The 19,902-nt window shown below is 55.0% G+C and overlaps 2 protein-coding genes across 2 annotated transcripts; one reads left to right on the plus strand and one right to left on the minus strand.

The window, feature by feature from the left end:
- Window positions 1–4,980: 4,980 nt before the first annotated feature.
- Window positions 4,981–8,770, minus strand: HRG_03391 (reverse transcriptase (RNA-dependent DNA polymerase) domain-containing protein; the record flags this gene model as incomplete). The annotated part of the gene is made up of 5 exons (XM_044861862.1): window positions 4,981–5,156; window positions 5,204–5,703; window positions 5,797–7,318; window positions 7,400–8,453; window positions 8,510–8,770. 5 exons carry the CDS (start codon window positions 8,768–8,770, stop codon window positions 4,981–4,983), a joined length of 3,513 nt encoding a protein of 1,170 aa, XP_044722888.1.
- Window positions 8,771–13,648: 4,878 nt separating this feature from the next.
- On the plus strand, window positions 13,649–17,943 carry HRG_03392 (endonuclease-reverse transcriptase domain-containing protein; the record flags this gene model as incomplete). The annotated part of the gene is made up of 8 exons (XM_044861863.1): window positions 13,649–14,489; window positions 14,890–14,976; window positions 15,044–16,164; window positions 16,441–16,580; window positions 16,734–17,168; window positions 17,242–17,401; window positions 17,457–17,844; window positions 17,900–17,943. 8 exons carry the CDS (start codon window positions 13,649–13,651, stop codon window positions 17,941–17,943), a joined length of 3,216 nt encoding a protein of 1,071 aa, XP_044722889.1.
- Between the last annotated feature and the right edge of the window lie 1,959 nt (window positions 17,944–19,902).

Genomic DNA, 19,902 nt, shown 5'->3' on the forward strand with positions numbered 1-19,902 from the left:
GTCCCATAGACCCAGAGGCTTCCCTCATCTACTCGGCCTGTCTTGGAAGAAGTCAATATTACAGAGCAGACATGATGGCGGATTTCACAGGGTAATAGAACGTCAAAGCGGTTGCATGTAGTGTCTGTTCCATCTCCTCCTCACGGAGCTATCCGCGTTCGTTGGAAAGAACGACCCCTCACTTTCAAGCGACATCATAATCAAGGGAGTTGAGGTGGCGAGGCTGCAAAACCAATAGCTGCTTCATCGAGGAAGTACCTCACCCTGACGTATTGAAATACAAAAGAGCCAACAAAATCAGAACTGCAAGATACTAAGCCTCTATGAGCGGATAAGAATAATTTGAAGGTGTTGTGCACCGAGCCTCGGTGCGTCGCTACTCCTGTCCCCAATCACTCCGTCAGTTCCAGCTCCTCGACAATGCATGTGGCCTAACGAAACTCGTCGCCGTCCATCAGCTTCCGAACGACAGATCTGATCACTTCGGCATCCCGCAGCAGCAAGATTGAACCTAGAAGCCTATCCTTATCTTCCTTTCGCTTCTTCAGTCGCTCGATTTCGGCTCGCAAGTCGTCCTCCGTTTCGCCGGGGCAACGGGTGTCCAGACACTCTTCGTCATTAACCTCGCATCGCTGGCAAGGGCGTTTTCCGTCACACTACGAAAGTACATGGGGTGATTAGCAGCGTGATTCTCTGACTCGGGAGCTTTTCAACCCTTCTCATGTTAGAACGGCTTACCCTTGTTTGGTCGGTGCGACAGCGTTGGCGGGCTCTCCGTATCTGCTCACGACGGGTCATGCTTGGCCGTGAGAGCGCTCCATCTCGATAGCGGGTGGGATTACGTGGATGGCCAGGCCGAATGGCAAGGGGTAGTCGGCGACCAAGGGCGCTTGCACTGAGTTATGCTTGCGGCACAACCAGGGATATTTTCTTCATAGCGACGCAGCAGAAGACCATGGCCCATAGAGGGCACCAGAAGGCGCCAAAGGGCGTTGTCGGTGCCCACATGTATATAAACTTGAGACAACCTCTGTGGGCTAAGGGATAGGTGAGATAATTCGTCAGTGTCGGTATCCCGAGGTTCCTTTACCTATAATTACGGCACTAATCCCACAGCTAGATAGAGGGCACGCATCATCACTTTCATCCATGACTCTCCCATATGCCTCCACTGTGCTCTCGGCCCCTAATCTGAGAGTGACGAACTACACGACCGAGGTCGAAGATCCGAAATGGAAGCCGACGGTCACTGCGGCGGAGCTCCTCCCTTCGATAACGAGCCATGGCGTAGCCCATGGAGAGGGTCGGGGAAAGTCGGAATCGCTGAGCCAGCGAATGAAAACAAGAACGCAGCAAGCTTACCTCTAGGCGCTCTACTATCAGTGGCCACTAATTTGTTATGGCGGCTGGGCTTGTCCTTCCCGGGCATGACGTGAACCCGCTTCGTGGCGCGTTTTCATGTCGATCTGCCAAGACACCGAGTGCACGTGACGTGAAGGTAAAGAGGGGAAATTATTACCGAATCCTCCCGAATCCCGCAGCTCAAATCGGAGTGGGAAAAGTTAGGCAATTCCATTTTTCTCGCATCCTTTCCCCACCCACTCCTAACGTGTTCATGCCTAACCACCAAGGTCTTCAGTCTTCGAACAATTGGAACAACCGCTTCGTGGATCACATACATCTCCGAAGTCACGTCGGCAACCCTATTCATTATATTTCTGCAGCGCTAAAACTTGACACCTCCTGATTTGGAGGCGTACCGGCTGCTGGTGCCACATCTCATCTCTCAATTATTCAAAGTCTTCCTTCCTCGCGGCTTACTGGAGTCAGCCGGCTAGTGGCCTGTCTTTGCGCCAAGAGCTCGGTCACACGTCGAATGCGAGGCCCAACAGTCGAACTGCACGCGTCTCGCTTGTTCGGCCAAACGCCTGGCTAGGGGTGGCGCACTCTCGAAAGTCTGGGGTCCTACCTCATCTAGAACGGAGGAAAATCCGGCTGTATCCGATCAACATACGATGACGATCAAGTGTCCAAAGTCCGCAACAGATAAAGAAATTCTCGATCGTTGCAAGGAAGAGGAAAGTTTGCTCCTGTTGTTTCAACACCGAGTCTGACAGTCCATAGATACAATGCGATGAATGCTCCATAAGTCCGACTATTTCGCCGACGACAGAACCACCAAGCATGATAACACCCCCGAAAAATACAATTGCCCTCGTGGTGGACATATCCAGAAGAGGTGGCCGACTGAAAATATACGAAAGAACAGGAACTGGCAAATTTGTCCATGACGTCAACATAGACGACTCTGACGTCTTTGTCATCGTTCCATGGAGTTGTGGATGGCATTATTATTCGATAGGATCTCTGAACGTGCGATACATCTCAGAGCATGGTGGTCAGAAGTCCGCACCGGAGACCGATGTTCAGAAGTCTTCATGAGGAAGTTGCATGCCGAGGAGGCGTGCTAGTTCTTGGGTGATCTGAAAGGTGACAAACGGCAAAGTTGAGTTGTATGGATCTGTTAGCCATGGACGTCCCACCAGGTTACTAGTCGTCAGAATTTTTTGAACGTCTGTCGTCGTGAGTTGGAAGATGCGTCCAGCCAGAGAACCTATCATCTTGTTATTTCAATCCTTCCTCGGACTCCGTGTTGTCTACCTGTGACTTGTGCTGCTTGAGCAACTGGCACACTTGTATTCATTTCCGGCCTTGTTTCTTGGTTCGTTACCGGCGCTGCTTCAACTGCGTCTAATCCTTCAGGCAGCGTGTCTTCTTCGGTAGATGCTGATATTTCGCGATTCTCAGGGTTCGTCTTCCCATCGTTCTGGGGCTATTAGCTTTCGTCGAAGTCGGAAAGGGATGCATAAATAACGAGTACTAACCCCATGAACTGCGCTGATAGCAATTTGTCGGGCCGTGAAAACAAGCTTGTCGATTTCATTGTCCGAACATAATTTGCGTGCTGTTATTGCTAGACCCATTGGGTGCTCGGCATCGCTCCACCACTTACGAAGCGTCGGCATGAGACCGTCTCTCGACATTTCACTGAGAGCTGTAATTGTCGTGGCCAGCGTACACAACACGAAGATGTCGGTGCCTAGGGCTGAGAAAATATCTACCAAAATCTTCCGCACTCGTAACCTGGCACTTTTTCGTTGCCTCGAACTCTTCGCCAAAGAAGCAGCATTCTCCCGCAAAAGGCGGCGGTGGGAAAGAAACAACGTTTCCTGCTGCGTGGTCAACGGGCGCTCGTTATCATCGAACGATTGTTTATGCCTCTCAAGTCGATTGATGAGCCATTTGGCGTCCTTTGCAGACTGCGGCTTTCTTCCTGGCATCGTAGGCTCTTTGAGTAGGGTAATGCTGTAAGGCGTCAAAGTGATAAAATTGGATATAAGGAGTAAGATACGCGACGTCTTGTCGCGTCACGCCAAGTCATGTCTTGTCCTGTCACGTCGCTTCACCTTTTTTGCCTTGTCTCGTCCTGTCATGTCCTGTCTTGTCCCGTCCCGTCCAGTCCAGTCCCGTCACATCGCAGCCGCCTGAATCAAGTGTATGCAAGGTTGTGTGTCACGTTGCAGCTTCCTATTGGCTGGCGGCTGGCTCACCCGGACACGTGCCGTGCCGCTGACCATGCAAGTAATCTCGCGATGCATATCCAAAATAATGCCTGGCCTTGTGTAGACAAGGCGAAGGCGAAGGATTAATGGCAAATACATATTTAATCTCTGCTGGATCTCGACGTTTTTTCAGCCAAAGTCATCTACATAAGCTCTTACGAACAACACTTTGCCCAAGTCGACCTATTACTCTCTTAAAGATGGCTATTTCACCGTGTTACCATTGCCGCACAGAAACGTCCCATACTTGGAAAGGCAAATGCCCAACATGCAATGCTTCCCCTTTCCTGGTATGCAATTATGCAAATTGCGGACCGAAAGCAGTGAAGCATACGCCGCAGTAAACTTGAGCCAAAAGTACAGCTTGGGGGAAAGGTATGTCAGATGCAAATCACGGTATGTATGGTTTCTTTGCTGACAACGGAAAGATTGGCTTTGAGCCAAGCAGGTGGTCGTGTTTGAGGAGCTTCTGATGACAATGACGTTTTGCTTGAAAAGGGTTAGTTAGGTCATTCAACATGATAGGATTGCCCCAAGTCTTAGTTACCCTTTGCTGTAATGAGGGGCGTGAGACAATACGTATTTGTCAGTGTATTGAGATCCTTGCCATAGGCCTACTCGTGCCCAACTCCACTTAAAGGCGCAAAGGCGGGTGAGCCAAAGCGAATTTCAATAAGGGATAAGCGGGACCCAGGAGAACCGACGCAGTCCGACGTTCTACTATAGTTTAGTTTAGTTTAGTTTAGTGTATTTTCCGTCCAGCAACTTTTGGTCGCTCAGGTCTCCGCAGGGGAGCACAGGACGTGCTGAGCTAGCAGGTGTCTACATGCTACATATCGTACACTTCACCCACTATCCAGCATTTCAGCGGCTCAACGGCGCTCATGACAAACCTGTTGCCCGTCAGCGGGACGTCCAGGCATGAAGAGAAAGCTGTCCCGTGGTCAGATCAGCCAATTTGCTTCTGGGGCCTTGCAGCCCTTGATGACCTCGGCGATCGCATGGTCGCGAGACCTTGACGCCGCCGAGATCGGAGCAGGTAACAGAAAGGATTGAGAGGAAAGGTAGGGAGAGAGGAGAATGATGACCGTCTAGTGGCGTGGGCAGATCCTCCGAAGAAGGAGCTCGCTTTCGCCAGCCTGACGAATTTGTCAAAGTCCTTGCCGATTGCGCGGTTGATGGCTGCAGCCGGCCAAGGTGCAAGCCGCATACGATGCCGTGGCGCAACCTTTCTGCAGTAAAAGATGTGTGCTGGCTCTTTCGTCTTCCGCACGAGCACGTCAGTCGCGCATTGTCGTGACCAAACCTTTCGTGGTAGTCAGCAAAATCCCCATCGTGGGTTCTTGCTGCAAGCAAGTTATGAAGCAGGGGCCGAGAGCGCCAATTCTGACGGACAGCTGGTTGTGGCTTTAAGCCTCAGGTCTCTGTATCGCTCCGGCGCAGAGGCTTCCCACCAGGCCTTGAAAGCCTCTTCCGGCTGCTGTCGGGCAATCTTTCGCAGGTGCGCTAGCGTCGGGACGTTATCAGCGGGTTCTGGCAGTGATGCTCCGCCTTTGCCAGAGCATCAGCCTCCTCGTTGCCTGGGATGTCAGCATGGCCGGGGATCCAATGGACCTCCACAGCTCCGTATTTTCGCGCCAAAGATTGAAACTCAAGGAAGACCTCTTGCGAGGAGTCGCTCGGCGTGCCCCGTAAGCATGTTGCGGTCGCGAGGTTGTCGAGGCAGACAAAGATGCGGTCAGTTTCTGGAAGGCTCACCGCAGCCTTCAACCCCTCCAACGCACCTTTCGCCTCAGCGTCGAAAACCTCGGCGGGCCCGAGACGGCCCTTGTCGCGCAAGACGGTGGATCCGTCCCGATGAACAACATAGCCATATCCGGCGTGGCCTTCGGCAGAACGGGACCCGTCGGAATAGACGACCAGAGTTCGGGGCGATAGTGCCTGGAGCCAATCGCGAAATTTCTTCGCCGTCTCATTTTTCGATGCACTCTGCAGAGGCGCAGTCTGCTCTTCGACAAATCCGCGCTGCAGCAAGGCAGGCCTTGGGCAGCTTGGTAGCAATTCGTCGGAGCGCCGCAGCCTAGTCCGGAAGGGTTTTGGCTGCTTTTGGTACTTCAGCTTGATCATTTCATTCAGTATAGGGGCTTTTGGCCTCGACGTGCGCTTCACGAGCGGATGAGCTTCGTCCAGGGATTTGAGACGCGCAGCAAATGCAGTCCGGCGCGCCTCGAGCAGCAGAGGGACCGGCGGTATCCCTGCCTCCCGGTGCAGAACATTCGTTGGTGTAGTTCTCCACACTGGCAGGATAGCCCGAAGAGATGTGTAGAGTGCCTTGCTCATCTTCTTTACGAGGTGTCCGATCCTGGACGGTCCTTCCTTGCCCGGCTTGGTCCAGCGCGGGCGCGTAGAACCAGGATACCAGACCTCCGCCGCGTAGAGCAGCACTGGAATGACGCAAGCGCAGACCGCTCGTCGCACAGCGCTCGGTAGAGGACCATGCCTGGTGTTTGTCAGTCTCCTGAGATGGAAGGCGACTGCTTGCGCTTTGGCCGTCCATTTCTCGACATGAGTCTTGAAAGACAGAGTGCTGTCGAGCCAGACGCCGAGCCAACGCATCGCCCGGCCCGGCCGTTTCTCAAATTCGCCATGGAGCACTGGCGGCGCCGTCTTGGGCGTCGTTCGAGAGAAGTGCATCACTTCTGTCTTCTCAGGGTCGAAGGAGATCCCGTTGGCGGCGCCCCACGATACAAGCTCACGCACATGATGAGATGCTTCGGCGGACGTCTCATCCAGGCTATCGCCGACGCAAAGGATGGCAGTGTCGTCCGCATAGCCGAAACGCCCTTTTGAGCTGCCCAAGCGGTAGATTGGTTCCGTATACAGTAGGAAGAGGATCGGCGAGACTGGCGATCCCTGTGGCAGCCCGCACTGGAGAGGCGATGAATTCGTTGCGATATCTTGATAGCGGATGCGTGCCGACCTGTCTTGCATAAACGAGCCGACCCATCGCGCGAGGTTCGGTGGCCACCCTTGCTCCCGTAGGCGAAGGATCAATCTGTTGCGGAGGACTGTGTCGAAGGCGCCCTGAATGTCCAAAGTCACCAATGTTGCAACCTGCTTGCAGGCAAATGCCTCCTCGATGTCATGAATCAAGGCAGCAACGAGATCCACGGCCGATCTCTTCGGGAGCGCGCCGGCTTGTTGTGGGTGTAGTACGCCGAAATGGACCGAGGCCCACGCTAGACGCCGTGCGATGAGCCGCTCGAGGCCCTTGCCGAGACAGGACAAAAGGGAGATGGGGCGCCAAGCGCGGGGTGTAGAGAGATCCCTGCGCCCCGGCTTGGCAATCATGACCACTTCTGCTTCTCGGAAGGGCTTCGGATGGTGGCCAATCCTGAGGCAGCCTTGATATAGCTGGTGGACGAGACTTCCGATCGCATGCCAGACAGCGCGGAGCATCCGCACCGTAATATTGTCGGGACCAGGGGACATATTCCCGGTGCGTAGCGTGGCGTCGCGGGTCTCCTCCGGAGAGACTCGGTCGGTGAAGGGTATCGTCCTATCTGTGTTCACGGAGATCCACGGATCTGGGATGTCGTCGTTCGCCGTGCGCCGTTCCAGAGTGGCTTGTCGCAAGGCGGTGGCCTTTTCCAGCTGCGTCTCATACACTCGGTCGTCAATTTGCAGGGGAGGAGCTTGAAACGGACCTGGAGACTTCAGCCAGCGGACCGCCCTGAAGACGGAGGCGCTATCGGTGAAGCTGTCAATCAAATTACGCCAGTAAAAGCGCTTGGCCCGGCGCACCACGCTATGGAGCTCCCTCTTGGCTAGCTGTACTTCTCGGTCGAAGCCGAGAGAGTGAACTCTCCTCCACGCGCGGTAATTGGCCGCCGCCTTTGCGCATTCTTCAGTCCACCACCGCGCACCATGCGTAGTCTTACGGGCAGGTCGACCGGCAGCTCTGGCTGCACAACCAAGAAGGTTCACGAGCGCCGACGCAAAGCTGTCGAGCTCGGAAGGAGATGCCGTGGTGATCGGGATGAAGGCGGCACCGGCCTCCACTAATTCAATGAATCGCTTCAATTCCTCGTCGGAGTTGAGATGGATCTTTCCTATTGGGGGTGCCAGAACTTGTCCTGGCAGCGTGATACTAAGGGTAAAATGATCGGAGCCGGTTGCTAGATGATCCTCGACAACAGCGTCGGCCAGAGGTATGTTGCAGAAGGCGAGATCAACCGTATTGCCGTGTGCGTTGGTCGGGACATCGACAGGATTCAGTAAGCCGAGTCGATTGTCCATTGCCCAAAACGCTATTTCTTCGCCGCGGTCCTCTCGTCGACCGGCCTGCCAGCTGGGATGTTTGGCATTGAAATCACCAGCAACAAGACACTTGTCCGGTACGGTCCACTGAAGCAAGATTTCAAGGGCTCCGTCGTGGTACGGCTGCCGATAGAAGTTGACGACTGTTATGCCGTTGACGGTGAGCCAAAGGATGTCACGAGTCGCCACAGGTCTCTTTTGATCAGCGACGAGACCTGCGGAACGCCGGACGTATGTCATGACTCTCGGGCGAGTGTCGCGGCCGTCCCAGTCGTTGACGGGTGAGAAGGTGTCGTAGGCCTGATGCGTCTTAGTGAGGCATCGGCCATCTTTCAGTCCTGTCCATGGCTCCTGCAACAAGATAATGTCGTATTGTTCCGAGTCGGCCAACGCAAGGGCACAATCGTGTGCCGGCGGAATCTTGCCTACGTTGGCTTGGAAGATTCGCAAGATCCTCCTATCGCTTCGATTGCGTGGAAAACAGCGAGGCATTAGGGTAGCGTCACAGGACTAGTGCGTCGTTTCTTCGATGGGACGACAGGGAGGAACTGGTCGCCGTCCCTTACATGCGGCGGCGTTGTGGCCACAACGATGCATGGAGTTGACGGCGCGGCTGGCTCGTAAATGGCGCCCATGTCGGAGCTTCCATCTCCTCCAGCTGCCCGCGGCGCCGTTGACTCCAAGGGAAGTGTCTGCGGCCTGCCAGGGCTCTGATCATACTGGTCGGACACTCTGGCCTTTGGAGTCTGCCGCTTCTGCTGCGCAGAGAGCTGAACTCCCATCTGCCGTACCAGGCTCTTCTCCTCCTTCGTCAGGCGCCGGACCATGCCGTGAACGCGCTTGGGGCGGGCAGGGCATTTGGGGTCATCCGCGCAATGGGGTCCAAGGCAGTTTGCACACTGCTCAAGGGCGGTGCATTCTTGGCTACGATGGCCGGTTTTGCCACAATGCCTGCAGCGCGCCGTTCGATCGCAGCTGTGTCGAGCGTGGAAATCCCAGCACTTGTCACATTGGCTAGGAATGCTGGGCTTGTCGATATAGCGGGCGAACCGGCTGGCGCCGAACAGTCGCCAGGGTCTCTGCGTGGGTTCCAGGAAGGATACAATAAGGGTCTGGGTAGGCATATCGCCCGAGTCGTGTCGCGAGGTCCGTATGCTGATGGGCTTCAGTCCGGTTTGGCAGGCAATTTCTTCTTTGACCGCCTCATCGAAGTTGATCTCAACGCCGCGTAGGTCCGTGAGCCTACGGGGCAATCGGCTACGGCATACGAATGCCATTTCTGGCTAATCTCTACGGCCGTCGCGTCCAGATCTACGGCCCAATCCGCCTGTCGCTGCACGAGTAGTTCGCGCGTGGCCACATCCGATGCCAGGATGGCCCAACCCGTGTTTACCGGGAAGGCTGCCGGGATGCGGCGTAGGTCGATGCCGACTCTAGCGGCGATGTGGGCCCGGATAGCGTATCTTTCATGGTTTCGGGCCGGAGCATCGGCGTCAAGTCGGACAAAGACACGCAGGTCTTCCTTGGGTGGGGCCACGGGCGGTCGTCCTTGGAGACGAGTGGTGGTTTGCTGTTTTCGCTGTGGTGGGGCGGAGGCCGTAATGGCCAGCTGTCCTTGTGTCGTTTTGCCGGATGCGAGAACGCTGCTGTACGTAGGTTTCGGTGGTTCCTCAAGGTCGGCGAGCGATTGAGTCCAGAGGTTCAGAAACTTGGTGGCAACTTGCTTTGCGATGCTATTGTGGGAGCCGGACGTGAATTGTTTGGCTGTCTGTTCGAATGATTCGCTAAAGGCCCGAAAGACTGCCAGCTTGGCATCATGGGCTGCCGTTTGGTCGCGAGCGATCTTTGTAGCCGCTTCGATGATGGAGACAGGTGCATTTTCCGTGGACCCGGTCGAACCAGGGCCATTCGGGATTATTTCCGGCTGCGTTCCTTCCGCGACGGCAGCGTTGGGCGTGTCGCTGGGAGACGTCGGTCGAGGGAGCTGCTGAGCCGCCAGGGTTGAGACATTTGGGCGAGCCTCCGCCGGAGAGGACAGTAGGTGCTGAGATGCACGGGCTGCTAGATCAGGTGGCGATTGTACCCGTTGGCGGGGCCTCTGGCAGCCAACTAAGGGGCCCCTTCCCCTTAGTTGGGCCCAAAATTCCCGGACAGCCCCAAAACTCCCGGACGCGCGCCTGGTGGGCAAATCCGGGCAAATCCGGGCAAATCCGGGCAAACAGCCGCCACAGCATCCTATGAGTGTCTAGATAAATTTTCTGGACATGCAAATTGTAGAGCCAGTTGCCCTTATTATTTGAGGCTATTGACGATGCAGAAAACACGCGTTTTGCGGCGTTGCGCGGCGTTGAGGCGCGCACCTATTACTGTTGAAGTGTGTAGCCCCGTATTCGGCTCTTCTCAGTTTATATACCTTCTTGATATGAATTCGGTGCCTGAGAAGCTCGGAAGTATTGTACGATCCCTTGAAGCCTCTTCCAACCCGGAATGAGTGGTGTTGGGGTGACCGGCGGCGACGATGGCGGAGTGGGCCCCGGCGGTGGCGATGACCCCAATACACTGTCAACCTTGTCAAAGACGGCAGTGTATAGTGTAGAATCGAGTGAGGCTTCTTGTGTGTTCTCGTCGGACGCGGGCTCGTTCGGCTCTCTCGTTTCGTGGGGCTCGGGCTGAGGCTTCTTGTCTGGCGATATGATGATCTAATAGACTGCTCTCTTTGGAGGTGAGGCCATTGAACTGACTGCAGAGGCCGCTCTGAGGCGCAAGCTCTATCAACGGCTTCTTTCTCGGCAGCTGTGCGCTGCGTGCGTGTTGTATCGATCGCGAACTGGTCTCGTGGTCTGAGGAGTCTGTTGTAAACCTCTTCGCTGCTCTCTAGGGCAAGGAATCCCTCGCTCTTCCCGACAAAGTCAAGCCATTGTTTTATAGTCAGTCTCTTCATCTTTCCGTTCACGAGCTGCACCTTGTTTTTACGGTATTCGTCAAGGAGCTGCTCTCTCTCGCGCCGTATAATGCCACGCATCGAGAGGAGCTGTTGGCGTTGATTTTTCTCTTCTTCGAGCCGAAGCGTGCGTTCACGAGATTTACGGATATCTTCTAGGCTGACGCTAGTGTAGAAAGTGCCCTTGGCAGCCTTGACGGCCCTGCCGCGCCTCGGACGGCTGCTTATCTTCTCGATGCGTTGTAGGCGGTCTTTATAGCACTTGGCCAGTGTTGAGCTAAGAAGAGATGCCTCTGTGACGGCCTGGGAGACGTTGGAAAGCCTGCCACGCGTTGGAGAGCTTAGAATCTCGTGATAACGCGTTCGAAGGTCTTGTACAGTGTCGGCAGCTTGTTGGAAGCGTGTTTCCTTAGGGAGGAGCGATGCGAACGCTGGGTTAACGGCCTGTGATACCTTCAGCTGCTCGGCCACGAGCTTCTTCATTGCCGGCTGCTCTGTGGGAGGGTAGATGCCCGTTTTTTCGAAGCCCCCTATGATATAACACGCTGCGAAGCCCTCTTTGAACCCTTCCCAGAAAGACTTGAGGAAATCGTGCCTCGTGAAGTTCAGCTCCCCTGACTCGATGAACTTATGTAGGATTTTCTGCTGTGCGTGCTTAAGAGGCTGGAAAACGCCTACATCGAGCGGCTGAAGGATATGCGTTGAATGCGGAGGGAACACCGCGACGATGATGTCAAATTTGATGCAATATTGTATGAAATCGAGGCCTGTATGCCCAGTGAAGCCGTCAATGACGAGAAGACGATGAATTCGCTCGTTTTCCGGGATAAGGCGTGGCTCCGCCTCGAGGAAGGGATATTCGGGCTCTCTACACCACTCATCTACACCGAACCACTCCTCAAGGGTCTTTCCGGTGCGTTGGGCACGGGCAGACCGCTTCCAAGAGCATACATTAAACTGGTGTATCCAATCAAACGTTATCTCGCTGTTGCTGAAGCCTGTGTCGGATCGTGCGAATCGTATATCGTCGGGGGCGTTGATCTCGGCCCAAGACTCGCAAGGGAAGGTCTTGAACACCAGCCAAGCCGGAATCGTGTCTCCAACCGCGTTGGCAGCGGCAATAAGCGTGCAAGACTCGCGATTCCCTGGGTCAGAGACTTGAGGGCGTTGATGACGCGTTGTACGCACTATAACGACGTGAATGCGTTCTCGTAGACTTCCAATACGGATGCCGCACTCGTCTTCGTTCCAGACCTCTGAGGGGCCGATTCCGTACGAGCTGATGATCTCCTTGAGCCTCGAGAAGAACTTCTCGACGTATGACACATCGTTGGCCTCAAATACCTTCCTGGACTTCTCTACGGCCTTTAAATATGTGGTTCGAAGCTCTGGGTGGTCTTGAAGCCAACGATGATACCAGTTTTTGCCTGGTGGCTTCGCATTGGGGTTACGACGCTGAAGGAGCGTTAGAGCGGCCGATTCGACCTGTATCTTGCTCGCTGGGAAGCCAGAGCGTTGTAGCCATGTCACATAGGCGGCGATGGCATCATCTTCGTCGTCTGAGAGCAGCCTTGGCCGGCCACGGCTTCGAACGCGACCCTGAAGCCATCGTGGATGCCGCTTGACGCCGTCGTGTACCGTAGAGCTCGGTACGCCGAAGATCTGAGCCGCCTGCCGTATTGTGACTGTGTTGGGGAGCGCCCGGCGCGTCTGACGGCGCCGCCCTTGTGCGATGGCATCGCGAGAGTCTATAACTAGCTCCACAGCCCTTGACGTGGCCGTCGGCTCAAGCCCGACGTATTGAGACATTGAAACACGTGCTGCGCATCACGCGTTCTTGTGTTTTGGTGGGAATGCGCAGTAATTACGAAGCAACTACGATAGCGGGGCTGTAGGCGCGCGTCCGGGAGTTTTGGGGCTGTCCGGGAATTTTGGGCCCAACTAAGGGGAAGGGGCCCCTTAGTTGGCTGCCAGAGGCCCCGCCAACGGGTATGTCGACAGCACAGGGAGCGGCGCGCGAACCTGAGGCTGGTGCCATGGCCGCTGCCGGCGCTTTCGCGCGGCGCTGTTGCGGAATTTTCAAGAGCACTGTTAAGCGAAAAGCTGTATGGATAGGCTACTTCCTTAACACTTGCGTGCCAAGAAAGTAAAAATGCAGGGAAGGGTTACGTTCTACTATAGTTCTTCATATTTCTTTACTCTGGGGTAGGTGTGGCTCTTGATTGCCATCATGGCAGAGCCTGAAGTGGCGCCTCCGGCCGACGTGGGGGCGGGGCTGGATCCAACTAGCCCGTCGCCATTGACGCGTCCGACGCGAGGGATGACGCCCAGCGCACGAGTGCAGGATACGTTACTGTCGATGGACTGTTATTCTGGTACTCATGAGGTAGGGGCAGCACAAGAAAGGATAAAAATGCATAATCTAGCTAGAAAGAATCGGCCACAGGGTCCTATTTATGCCGTAGTCAGGGGGACCCTCAGGTGACTTACATAGGCACCAAACTGGCCCCATACGTGAGGTTTTTATGGGTCCCCGATACATGGCCTCATAATGATCCTTCAGGTGGCCCTCCCTTGATCCTTCAGGTGACCTACTAACAGCGGTGCCTATACTAGCCGACAGTTACGATCGCTGGAAAATGCGACCGCGAGAGCTCCCAAGCGTGTCTCGACCCGAACGACGCGAGTCATATCGGTGGGCAACGATAGCGAAAGAGGCGACGAGGTGAAGTCACGCAGCAATGTGGAGACCGCCAAATCGATGATGCAGAGGGTTCCAGAGATGCTGGCGAAGATGGGAAGTGAGATGGTGGAGCTGAAACATCGAGTATCCGAGCAAAGCGACACGATCAGGAAGTTGAGCGCCACGGTTTACAAGCAAAGCACTATCATTCAGGGACAGGAAGATCTGATCCGAGGCTTGGAAGCCCAGGCCCAGGAATCCAAGGAAGAGTTTCGACGTAAGAGCGAAGAGCACGACAAGGAAATGAAACAGGAGCACCGGGATCTTAAGAGAGAATTGGTCGGAGTGAAAGAGCAGCTAAATCAGCTGATGCAAAAGCTGGATGTATCGGGCGAGGTGGCTTTGCCAAGCGGCCCTCGAGCAACGTTTGCGGACGTCGCGCGCGCCCTGCCAAACAGCCCGCCCTCCAGTACACGCAGCATACCTGGTCCAACCAAACAGCAGACAGCCAACGATTCTGTCCATTGTACCATTGACACGTCTCGTGTAAGTGAGTCGAACAGGAACAAAGCGCAAATCGGGCAGATACGACAGGCCATCGAGGTTGAGATGAGAGCGAAGAACGGACATGAGACCTGGAGGTGCGCCGCAGTTGTGAGAGAATCCCGGAACGCCGACCGAGTCAAGATCGTCTGCAGAGACGAAGCCGAGCTTCAGCTGGTCAAAGAGGCGGCGCAGAAGACAGCCGTGGAGGGAGCGCGAGTCATGAGAGACCAGCTGTATCCGGTCCGGGTCGACAACGCCAACCGGACAGCAATCCTCGACGCGGAGGGCAATATCCTGCCTGGAGCGATAGAAGCCTTGAGTGCCGAAAACAGAGTGACCATTGGCAAGATTTCCTGGCTGAGCAAACGAGAGTCTGGTAAAGCCTACGGATCCATGGTAGTATACGTCACCAAGAAAAGCGATGCAGAAAGGCTTCTGGACGGTGACTACTTTGACCTAGCGGGAGAGTCGGCCACCACTTATATGTTCGAGCCAAGAACGGGACCGATCCAATGCTTCAATTGCCAGGATATCGGTCACAAAGCATATTCATGCAAGAAGCAGCGGACATGCGGCAAGTGCGCAAACGCTGGGCATCACCACCGAGAGTGCACAGCGATTGAGCCAAAATGCGTCCCGTGCGGCGGACCGCATGAGTCGTTTAGCTGGAAGTGCAGGATGAGGAACCCGAGCAGTGATGCTTGAGTCCCTCCGCATCCTACAACTAAATGTGCGCAAGCGTGATGTGGTGCAGCAGAGTCTGATGAATGACGCAGACCTGAAGGATTTTGCCGTACTGGCCATCTCTGAGCCGTATGCGCGCAATATTGACGGAAAGGTGGTGACGAGTCCTATGGGACATCGTAACTGGACAAAGATGATTCCGACAGCAAGTATCCGTGCCGTCGGCTGATCTTACAGTAGCGATAGTTCGACTCGAGGGGAGGGAGGTGATGGTGGTGTCAGTGTATGTGGAAGGGAAGAACGACGAGGCGCTGGCGAGCGCGATGGAGGTGTTGCGCGACGTGATCGATCGCTTCCGCAATGGAACAGGAAACCGCACAGATGTGGTTCTAGCGGGGGACTTCAATCGACACGATCTCCTCTGGGGCGGAGATGAGGTGTCAGCGAGAAGACAAGGGGAAGGTCAGCCCATCGTTGACCTGATGGACGACTTTAGTCTCTGCAGCCTTCTCCCGAGAGGGACGAAAACGTGGCAAGGGCCGGACAAGGAGAGCACCATCGACCTGGTGCTGGCATCGGCAGAACTGGCAGACGAGGTGATATCCTGCGTGATTCACCCGACAGAGCATGGATCAGACCACAGAGCGATCCAGACGACCTTTGACATTCAAGTACCGGAGCGAACATTTCCGCAGCGCCTGCTGCTCAGGAACGCGCCGTGGGTCGCCATCGCAGCCAGGGTCGAGGACGAGCTTCGACCTCTTCCGTGGACTGTGGGGGTGCAGACGCAGGCGGATCAGCTCATGCGGGTGGTCACCAAGGTGCTGCATGATCTGACACCCCGGGCACAACCGCCGCCTTACGCGAAGCGATGGTGGACGAAGGACCTTACACGACTGCGGCGGACATACACGTACTGGCGCAATCAAGCGAGGGCACAGCGACGAGTCGGTCAATCACGGCCGGATCTGTCTAAGGAGTACCACGACAACGTGCGGAGCCAAAAGAAGACTCACTGGGACGACTTCGTCACCGACGAGAGCAACATCTGGAAGGCACTCAAGTACCTGAAGTCTGGTATGGAGATGGTCGACGACAGGGTTCCCCCGTTGAGGAGAACCGATGGCTCGATCACCGAAGGCAAGGGCGAGCAAGCCGAGGAGCTCCTATGCACCTTCTTCCCACCTCTGCCAGCAAGGATTGAGCCGGAAGGTGAGCGTCCGCAAAGAGAAGCGATAGCCATGCCGGACCTCACCTTGCAAGAGATTGAGGAAAAAGTGATGGCGGCCAAATCTTGGAAAGCGCCTGGTGAGGACGGCCTTCCTGCGATCGTATGGAAGAAGCTCTGGCACGTGGTCAAGCACCGGGTGTGGACGCTGTTCGACTCATCGCTCCGGGAGGGCGTGGTGCCTCATCATTGGCGGACAGCCAGGATCATCCCGCTAAAGAAGCCTGACAAGGGAGATTACGCCCTGGCCAAGGCATGGCGACCGATCTCTCTCCTGTCAACGCTTGGCAAAATTCTGGAAGCAGTCGTGGCGGAACGCATCAGCTACGTAGTCGAGGCTCAAGGGCTTTTGCCTGCGAACCACTTTGGTGCACGGAAGCGCAGATCAGCAGATCAAGCACTCGTGCTTCTGCAGGAGCGCATCTACAAAGCCTGGAGAATGGGCAGAGTGCTCAGTCTCATCAGCTTTGACGTCAAAGGCGCGTATAACGGAGTGTGCAAAGAGCGATTGCTAGAAAGGATGGAAGCTCGAGGCATCCCAAGCCGACTGGTGAAGTGGGTAGACGCATTCTGCTCGGAACGGACAGCCTCTGTGGTTGTGAACGGACATGCGGCTGAATCGCAAACCTTACCGCAGGCTGGCCTACCACAAGGATCTCCATTGTCGCCTGTGGCGTTCCTCTTCTTCAACGCAGACCTGGTGCAAAGGCGGATCAGTGACAAGGGTGGCTCCATCGCGTTTGTGGACGACTACTCTGCTTGGGTGACTGGACCAACGGCCGAGTCTAACCGAGAAGGCATGCAGTCCATCGTTGACGATGCGATCAGCTGGGAGAAGCGAAGCGGCGCCACGTTCGAAGCGGACAAGACGAGTGTCATCCACTTCACACGCATTGCAGAGAGGGATACCGACGAGCCCCTGACCGTCAAAGGGAAGGAGATCAAGCCGGAAAAGAGTGTCAAGCTCCTAGGAGTGGTCATGGACAAAGCGCTTCGTTTCAAGGAACATATCGCCAGAGCGGCCGCCAAGGGGCTGGCCGCGGCCATGTGTTTGAAACGACTGAAGATGGCTTTACCACGAACGGCGAGGCAACTCTTCGTCGCGACAGTGGCGCCAACCATGGACTACGCCTCCAACGTGTGGTCGCACGCATGCGGGGCGAAAGAAGCGTCGTGGATTGACAGGGCCCAGCGGGTGGAGCCCAGGCAGTTACAGGAGGGTTCCGCACAGTCGCAACGGCAGTGGCCGAGGCCGAGGCCGGACTGCAACCATTTCGAGAACGGCACGCTCAAGCTGCAACGAGATTCTGGATAAGGATGCGGACGCTCCCGAAGACGCATCCTCTGACATCGTTGAGGCTCAAGTTGAACAGGAGGTATGCCTCGCCAATGCAGAAGCTCGCCTCGGCGATGGGAGGACTAGATACCAAGCGCCTGGAAGTCATCCACGAGTTCGCACTGGCGCCGTGGATCGACCGACTGCACGTAGCGCAAGAGCGTGACCAAGTGGAGTTGGTGAAGCCTGACGAACTGGATGGCATCATCATCGCGACGTCCAGCTCACAGCGAAAGGGCCTGGTCGGAATGGGAGGCGTCGTTCGAGACGCGTCTCACAACAGCCCGGGCGAAGCACTGGCCAGCTACTCCGCTACAGTTGGACCCAGCGACGAGCAGAACGCCTACACGGCAGGACTCGCAGCGATTGCGATGACATTGCAGTGCTTACCGGCTGGTCTGCGTCGTGGAGGCATGACAATCGTGACAAGCAACCTGTCCGTCCTGCAAGTCATTGCGCGGCCACGACAGCAGTCGGGACAACGTACGATCCGCGAGATATACGAATGCGTCGAGACTTTGCGGAGAAGAGGATGCAGCGTTGCCCTTCAATGGGTACCCGCCCACGAAGACTTCACGATGAGCCCGCTGGCTAAAGCAGCCGCGAAGAGAGCAACCAGGGACGAATGCGCTGCCGAACCAGCGGCATTCAAAGCAAGGTCAACGACGCTACGACTGTTGCTCAACGGACAGAGACAGATCAACCAAATCCCAGAACGAGTCGGAAACTGGTCGAGAAAGATTGACAAGGCGCTACCCGGAGGGCACACTCGAAATCTATACGACGAATTGAGAAAGAAAGAAGCAAGCGTACTGGCACAACTTCGCACCGGGAAATCTCGACTGAGCCATTACCTTTACAAGATAGGAGCTGTGGATTCGGATGAGTGCATGTGCGGACAGACAGCAGAGACAGTGGAACATTTCCTTTTCCGATGCAATAGATGGACATCACAGCGAGAGATCATGCTTCGGTACGCACGCGACAAGATTGGGGACCTATCGTTCTTCCTGGGAGGCAAAGCAGCATCAGACAATGACAAGTGGCGGCCGGATATGAAGGCTGTACGAGCGACAGTACAGTTCGCGTTGGCAACCAAACGCCTCAACATGGACCAGCAGCCGATGACGGACTGACCACAGATCGAAGACACAAACATCGAATAGCCTTCAAGTTGACAGATCGCGCTTCAGCCGCTGAAGGTAGGACGCTGAACACTTGGAGAAACTGACCTTCAGGCAGGCCTGTCATGTCACAGCGATCGAGGCTGGAAACAGATGAAAAGAAGTGTGGGGCTTTAGGTGAGATGGGACCATGTACAGAAGGTTTATAGCTTAGCGTAGTGGCTCTATAGGGGGAACCCTCCGGGCGTAATACAATAAATAAATAAATTTCAATAAGGGGGAGTAGTGAAGTACTTTATTCTGGTAATTCAATAAGTGGGTGAGTCTATGCACATAAGCAGTCAAGAATATTGTCTCATAACTCATACTTTGCCTACACAGCCCACCAGATTCCCGACACCATGCTTCTTCTCCTCATACTAGCCAACTCCAATTTCGAATCCCAGCCGCTTCACAGCACCGCAAGCTCCGTTAACGCGTAGGGGATACGATGGAAACCGGATATGCAGACACCATCCAGTCGAAAACATGGAAGACTTGGGAGCGCTGTGTTACGATTTACGACGACAAAGTTATCAAGAGAGAGCTCTATGATGAAGAGCTAGTTCGTCGCCCAAATGGCAACGTTCTTCGACCGTTCTGGGCTAAGGAGCGGTTGCTAAACGAAGCCGCATCACTTCAATTCCTTCGCGCAAACACCACCATACCGGTGCCGACATGCCGACTTTACATGATGGATGGGGTTGTCCACCTCGAGACGAAACGGATCACGACCGGAGTGCTCCTCGAAGAAATAGATGCAGACTCTCGGCCAGCCGCGGTCGCTGCTATTGATGAACAGATGGAAAGCTTCATATTTCCTCAGCTTCGTCTGCTTCGTCGAAATTACATTGGAAGTGTCGACTCAAGTCTTCCGGTATTCCCCCCGCAGCGCGTATACGGTCGTGACAGACGGTCTTGGAAGCGAATAACGTCGGAAACCGACAGTTTTGTACTTTGCCATAACGATCTTGGACCTCAAAACATATTTATCTGCCCGAGTACTTTTCAGATCGTTGGAATCATAGACTGGGAATTCGCAGGATACTTTCCCCCATATTTCGAACTTCAACTGTGGAGAGCTTTCAGCTGGGACGAAGAACAAAAAGTCTATGACGATGCGAATTCACGTGAACTCAACTTTTTTGGACTCAGGCCGGAGGATTTAGAAGATTCCATTCCACCATGAGAATATGAGGCAGGTACTCATGTATGAAGCAACTAGGCGGGCGGCCGCGGCGCTACGTGTCGCAGGTAAATACAGTCGTGAGGTTACTCTGGAGGGGACACTGGATTGCCTTGAAGTTGCAAGAATAATGGAAGATTAAACTATCCCGAGTGGCTCAACATTTATCCATTCTTCAACCCCGACGCTACA

Source organism: Hirsutella rhossiliensis, assembly GCF_020360975.1.
Source record: "Hirsutella rhossiliensis strain HR02 chromosome Unknown scaffold00003, whole genome shotgun sequence".
NCBI classification, from domain to species: Eukaryota; Fungi; Ascomycota; class Sordariomycetes; order Hypocreales; family Ophiocordycipitaceae; genus Hirsutella; species Hirsutella rhossiliensis.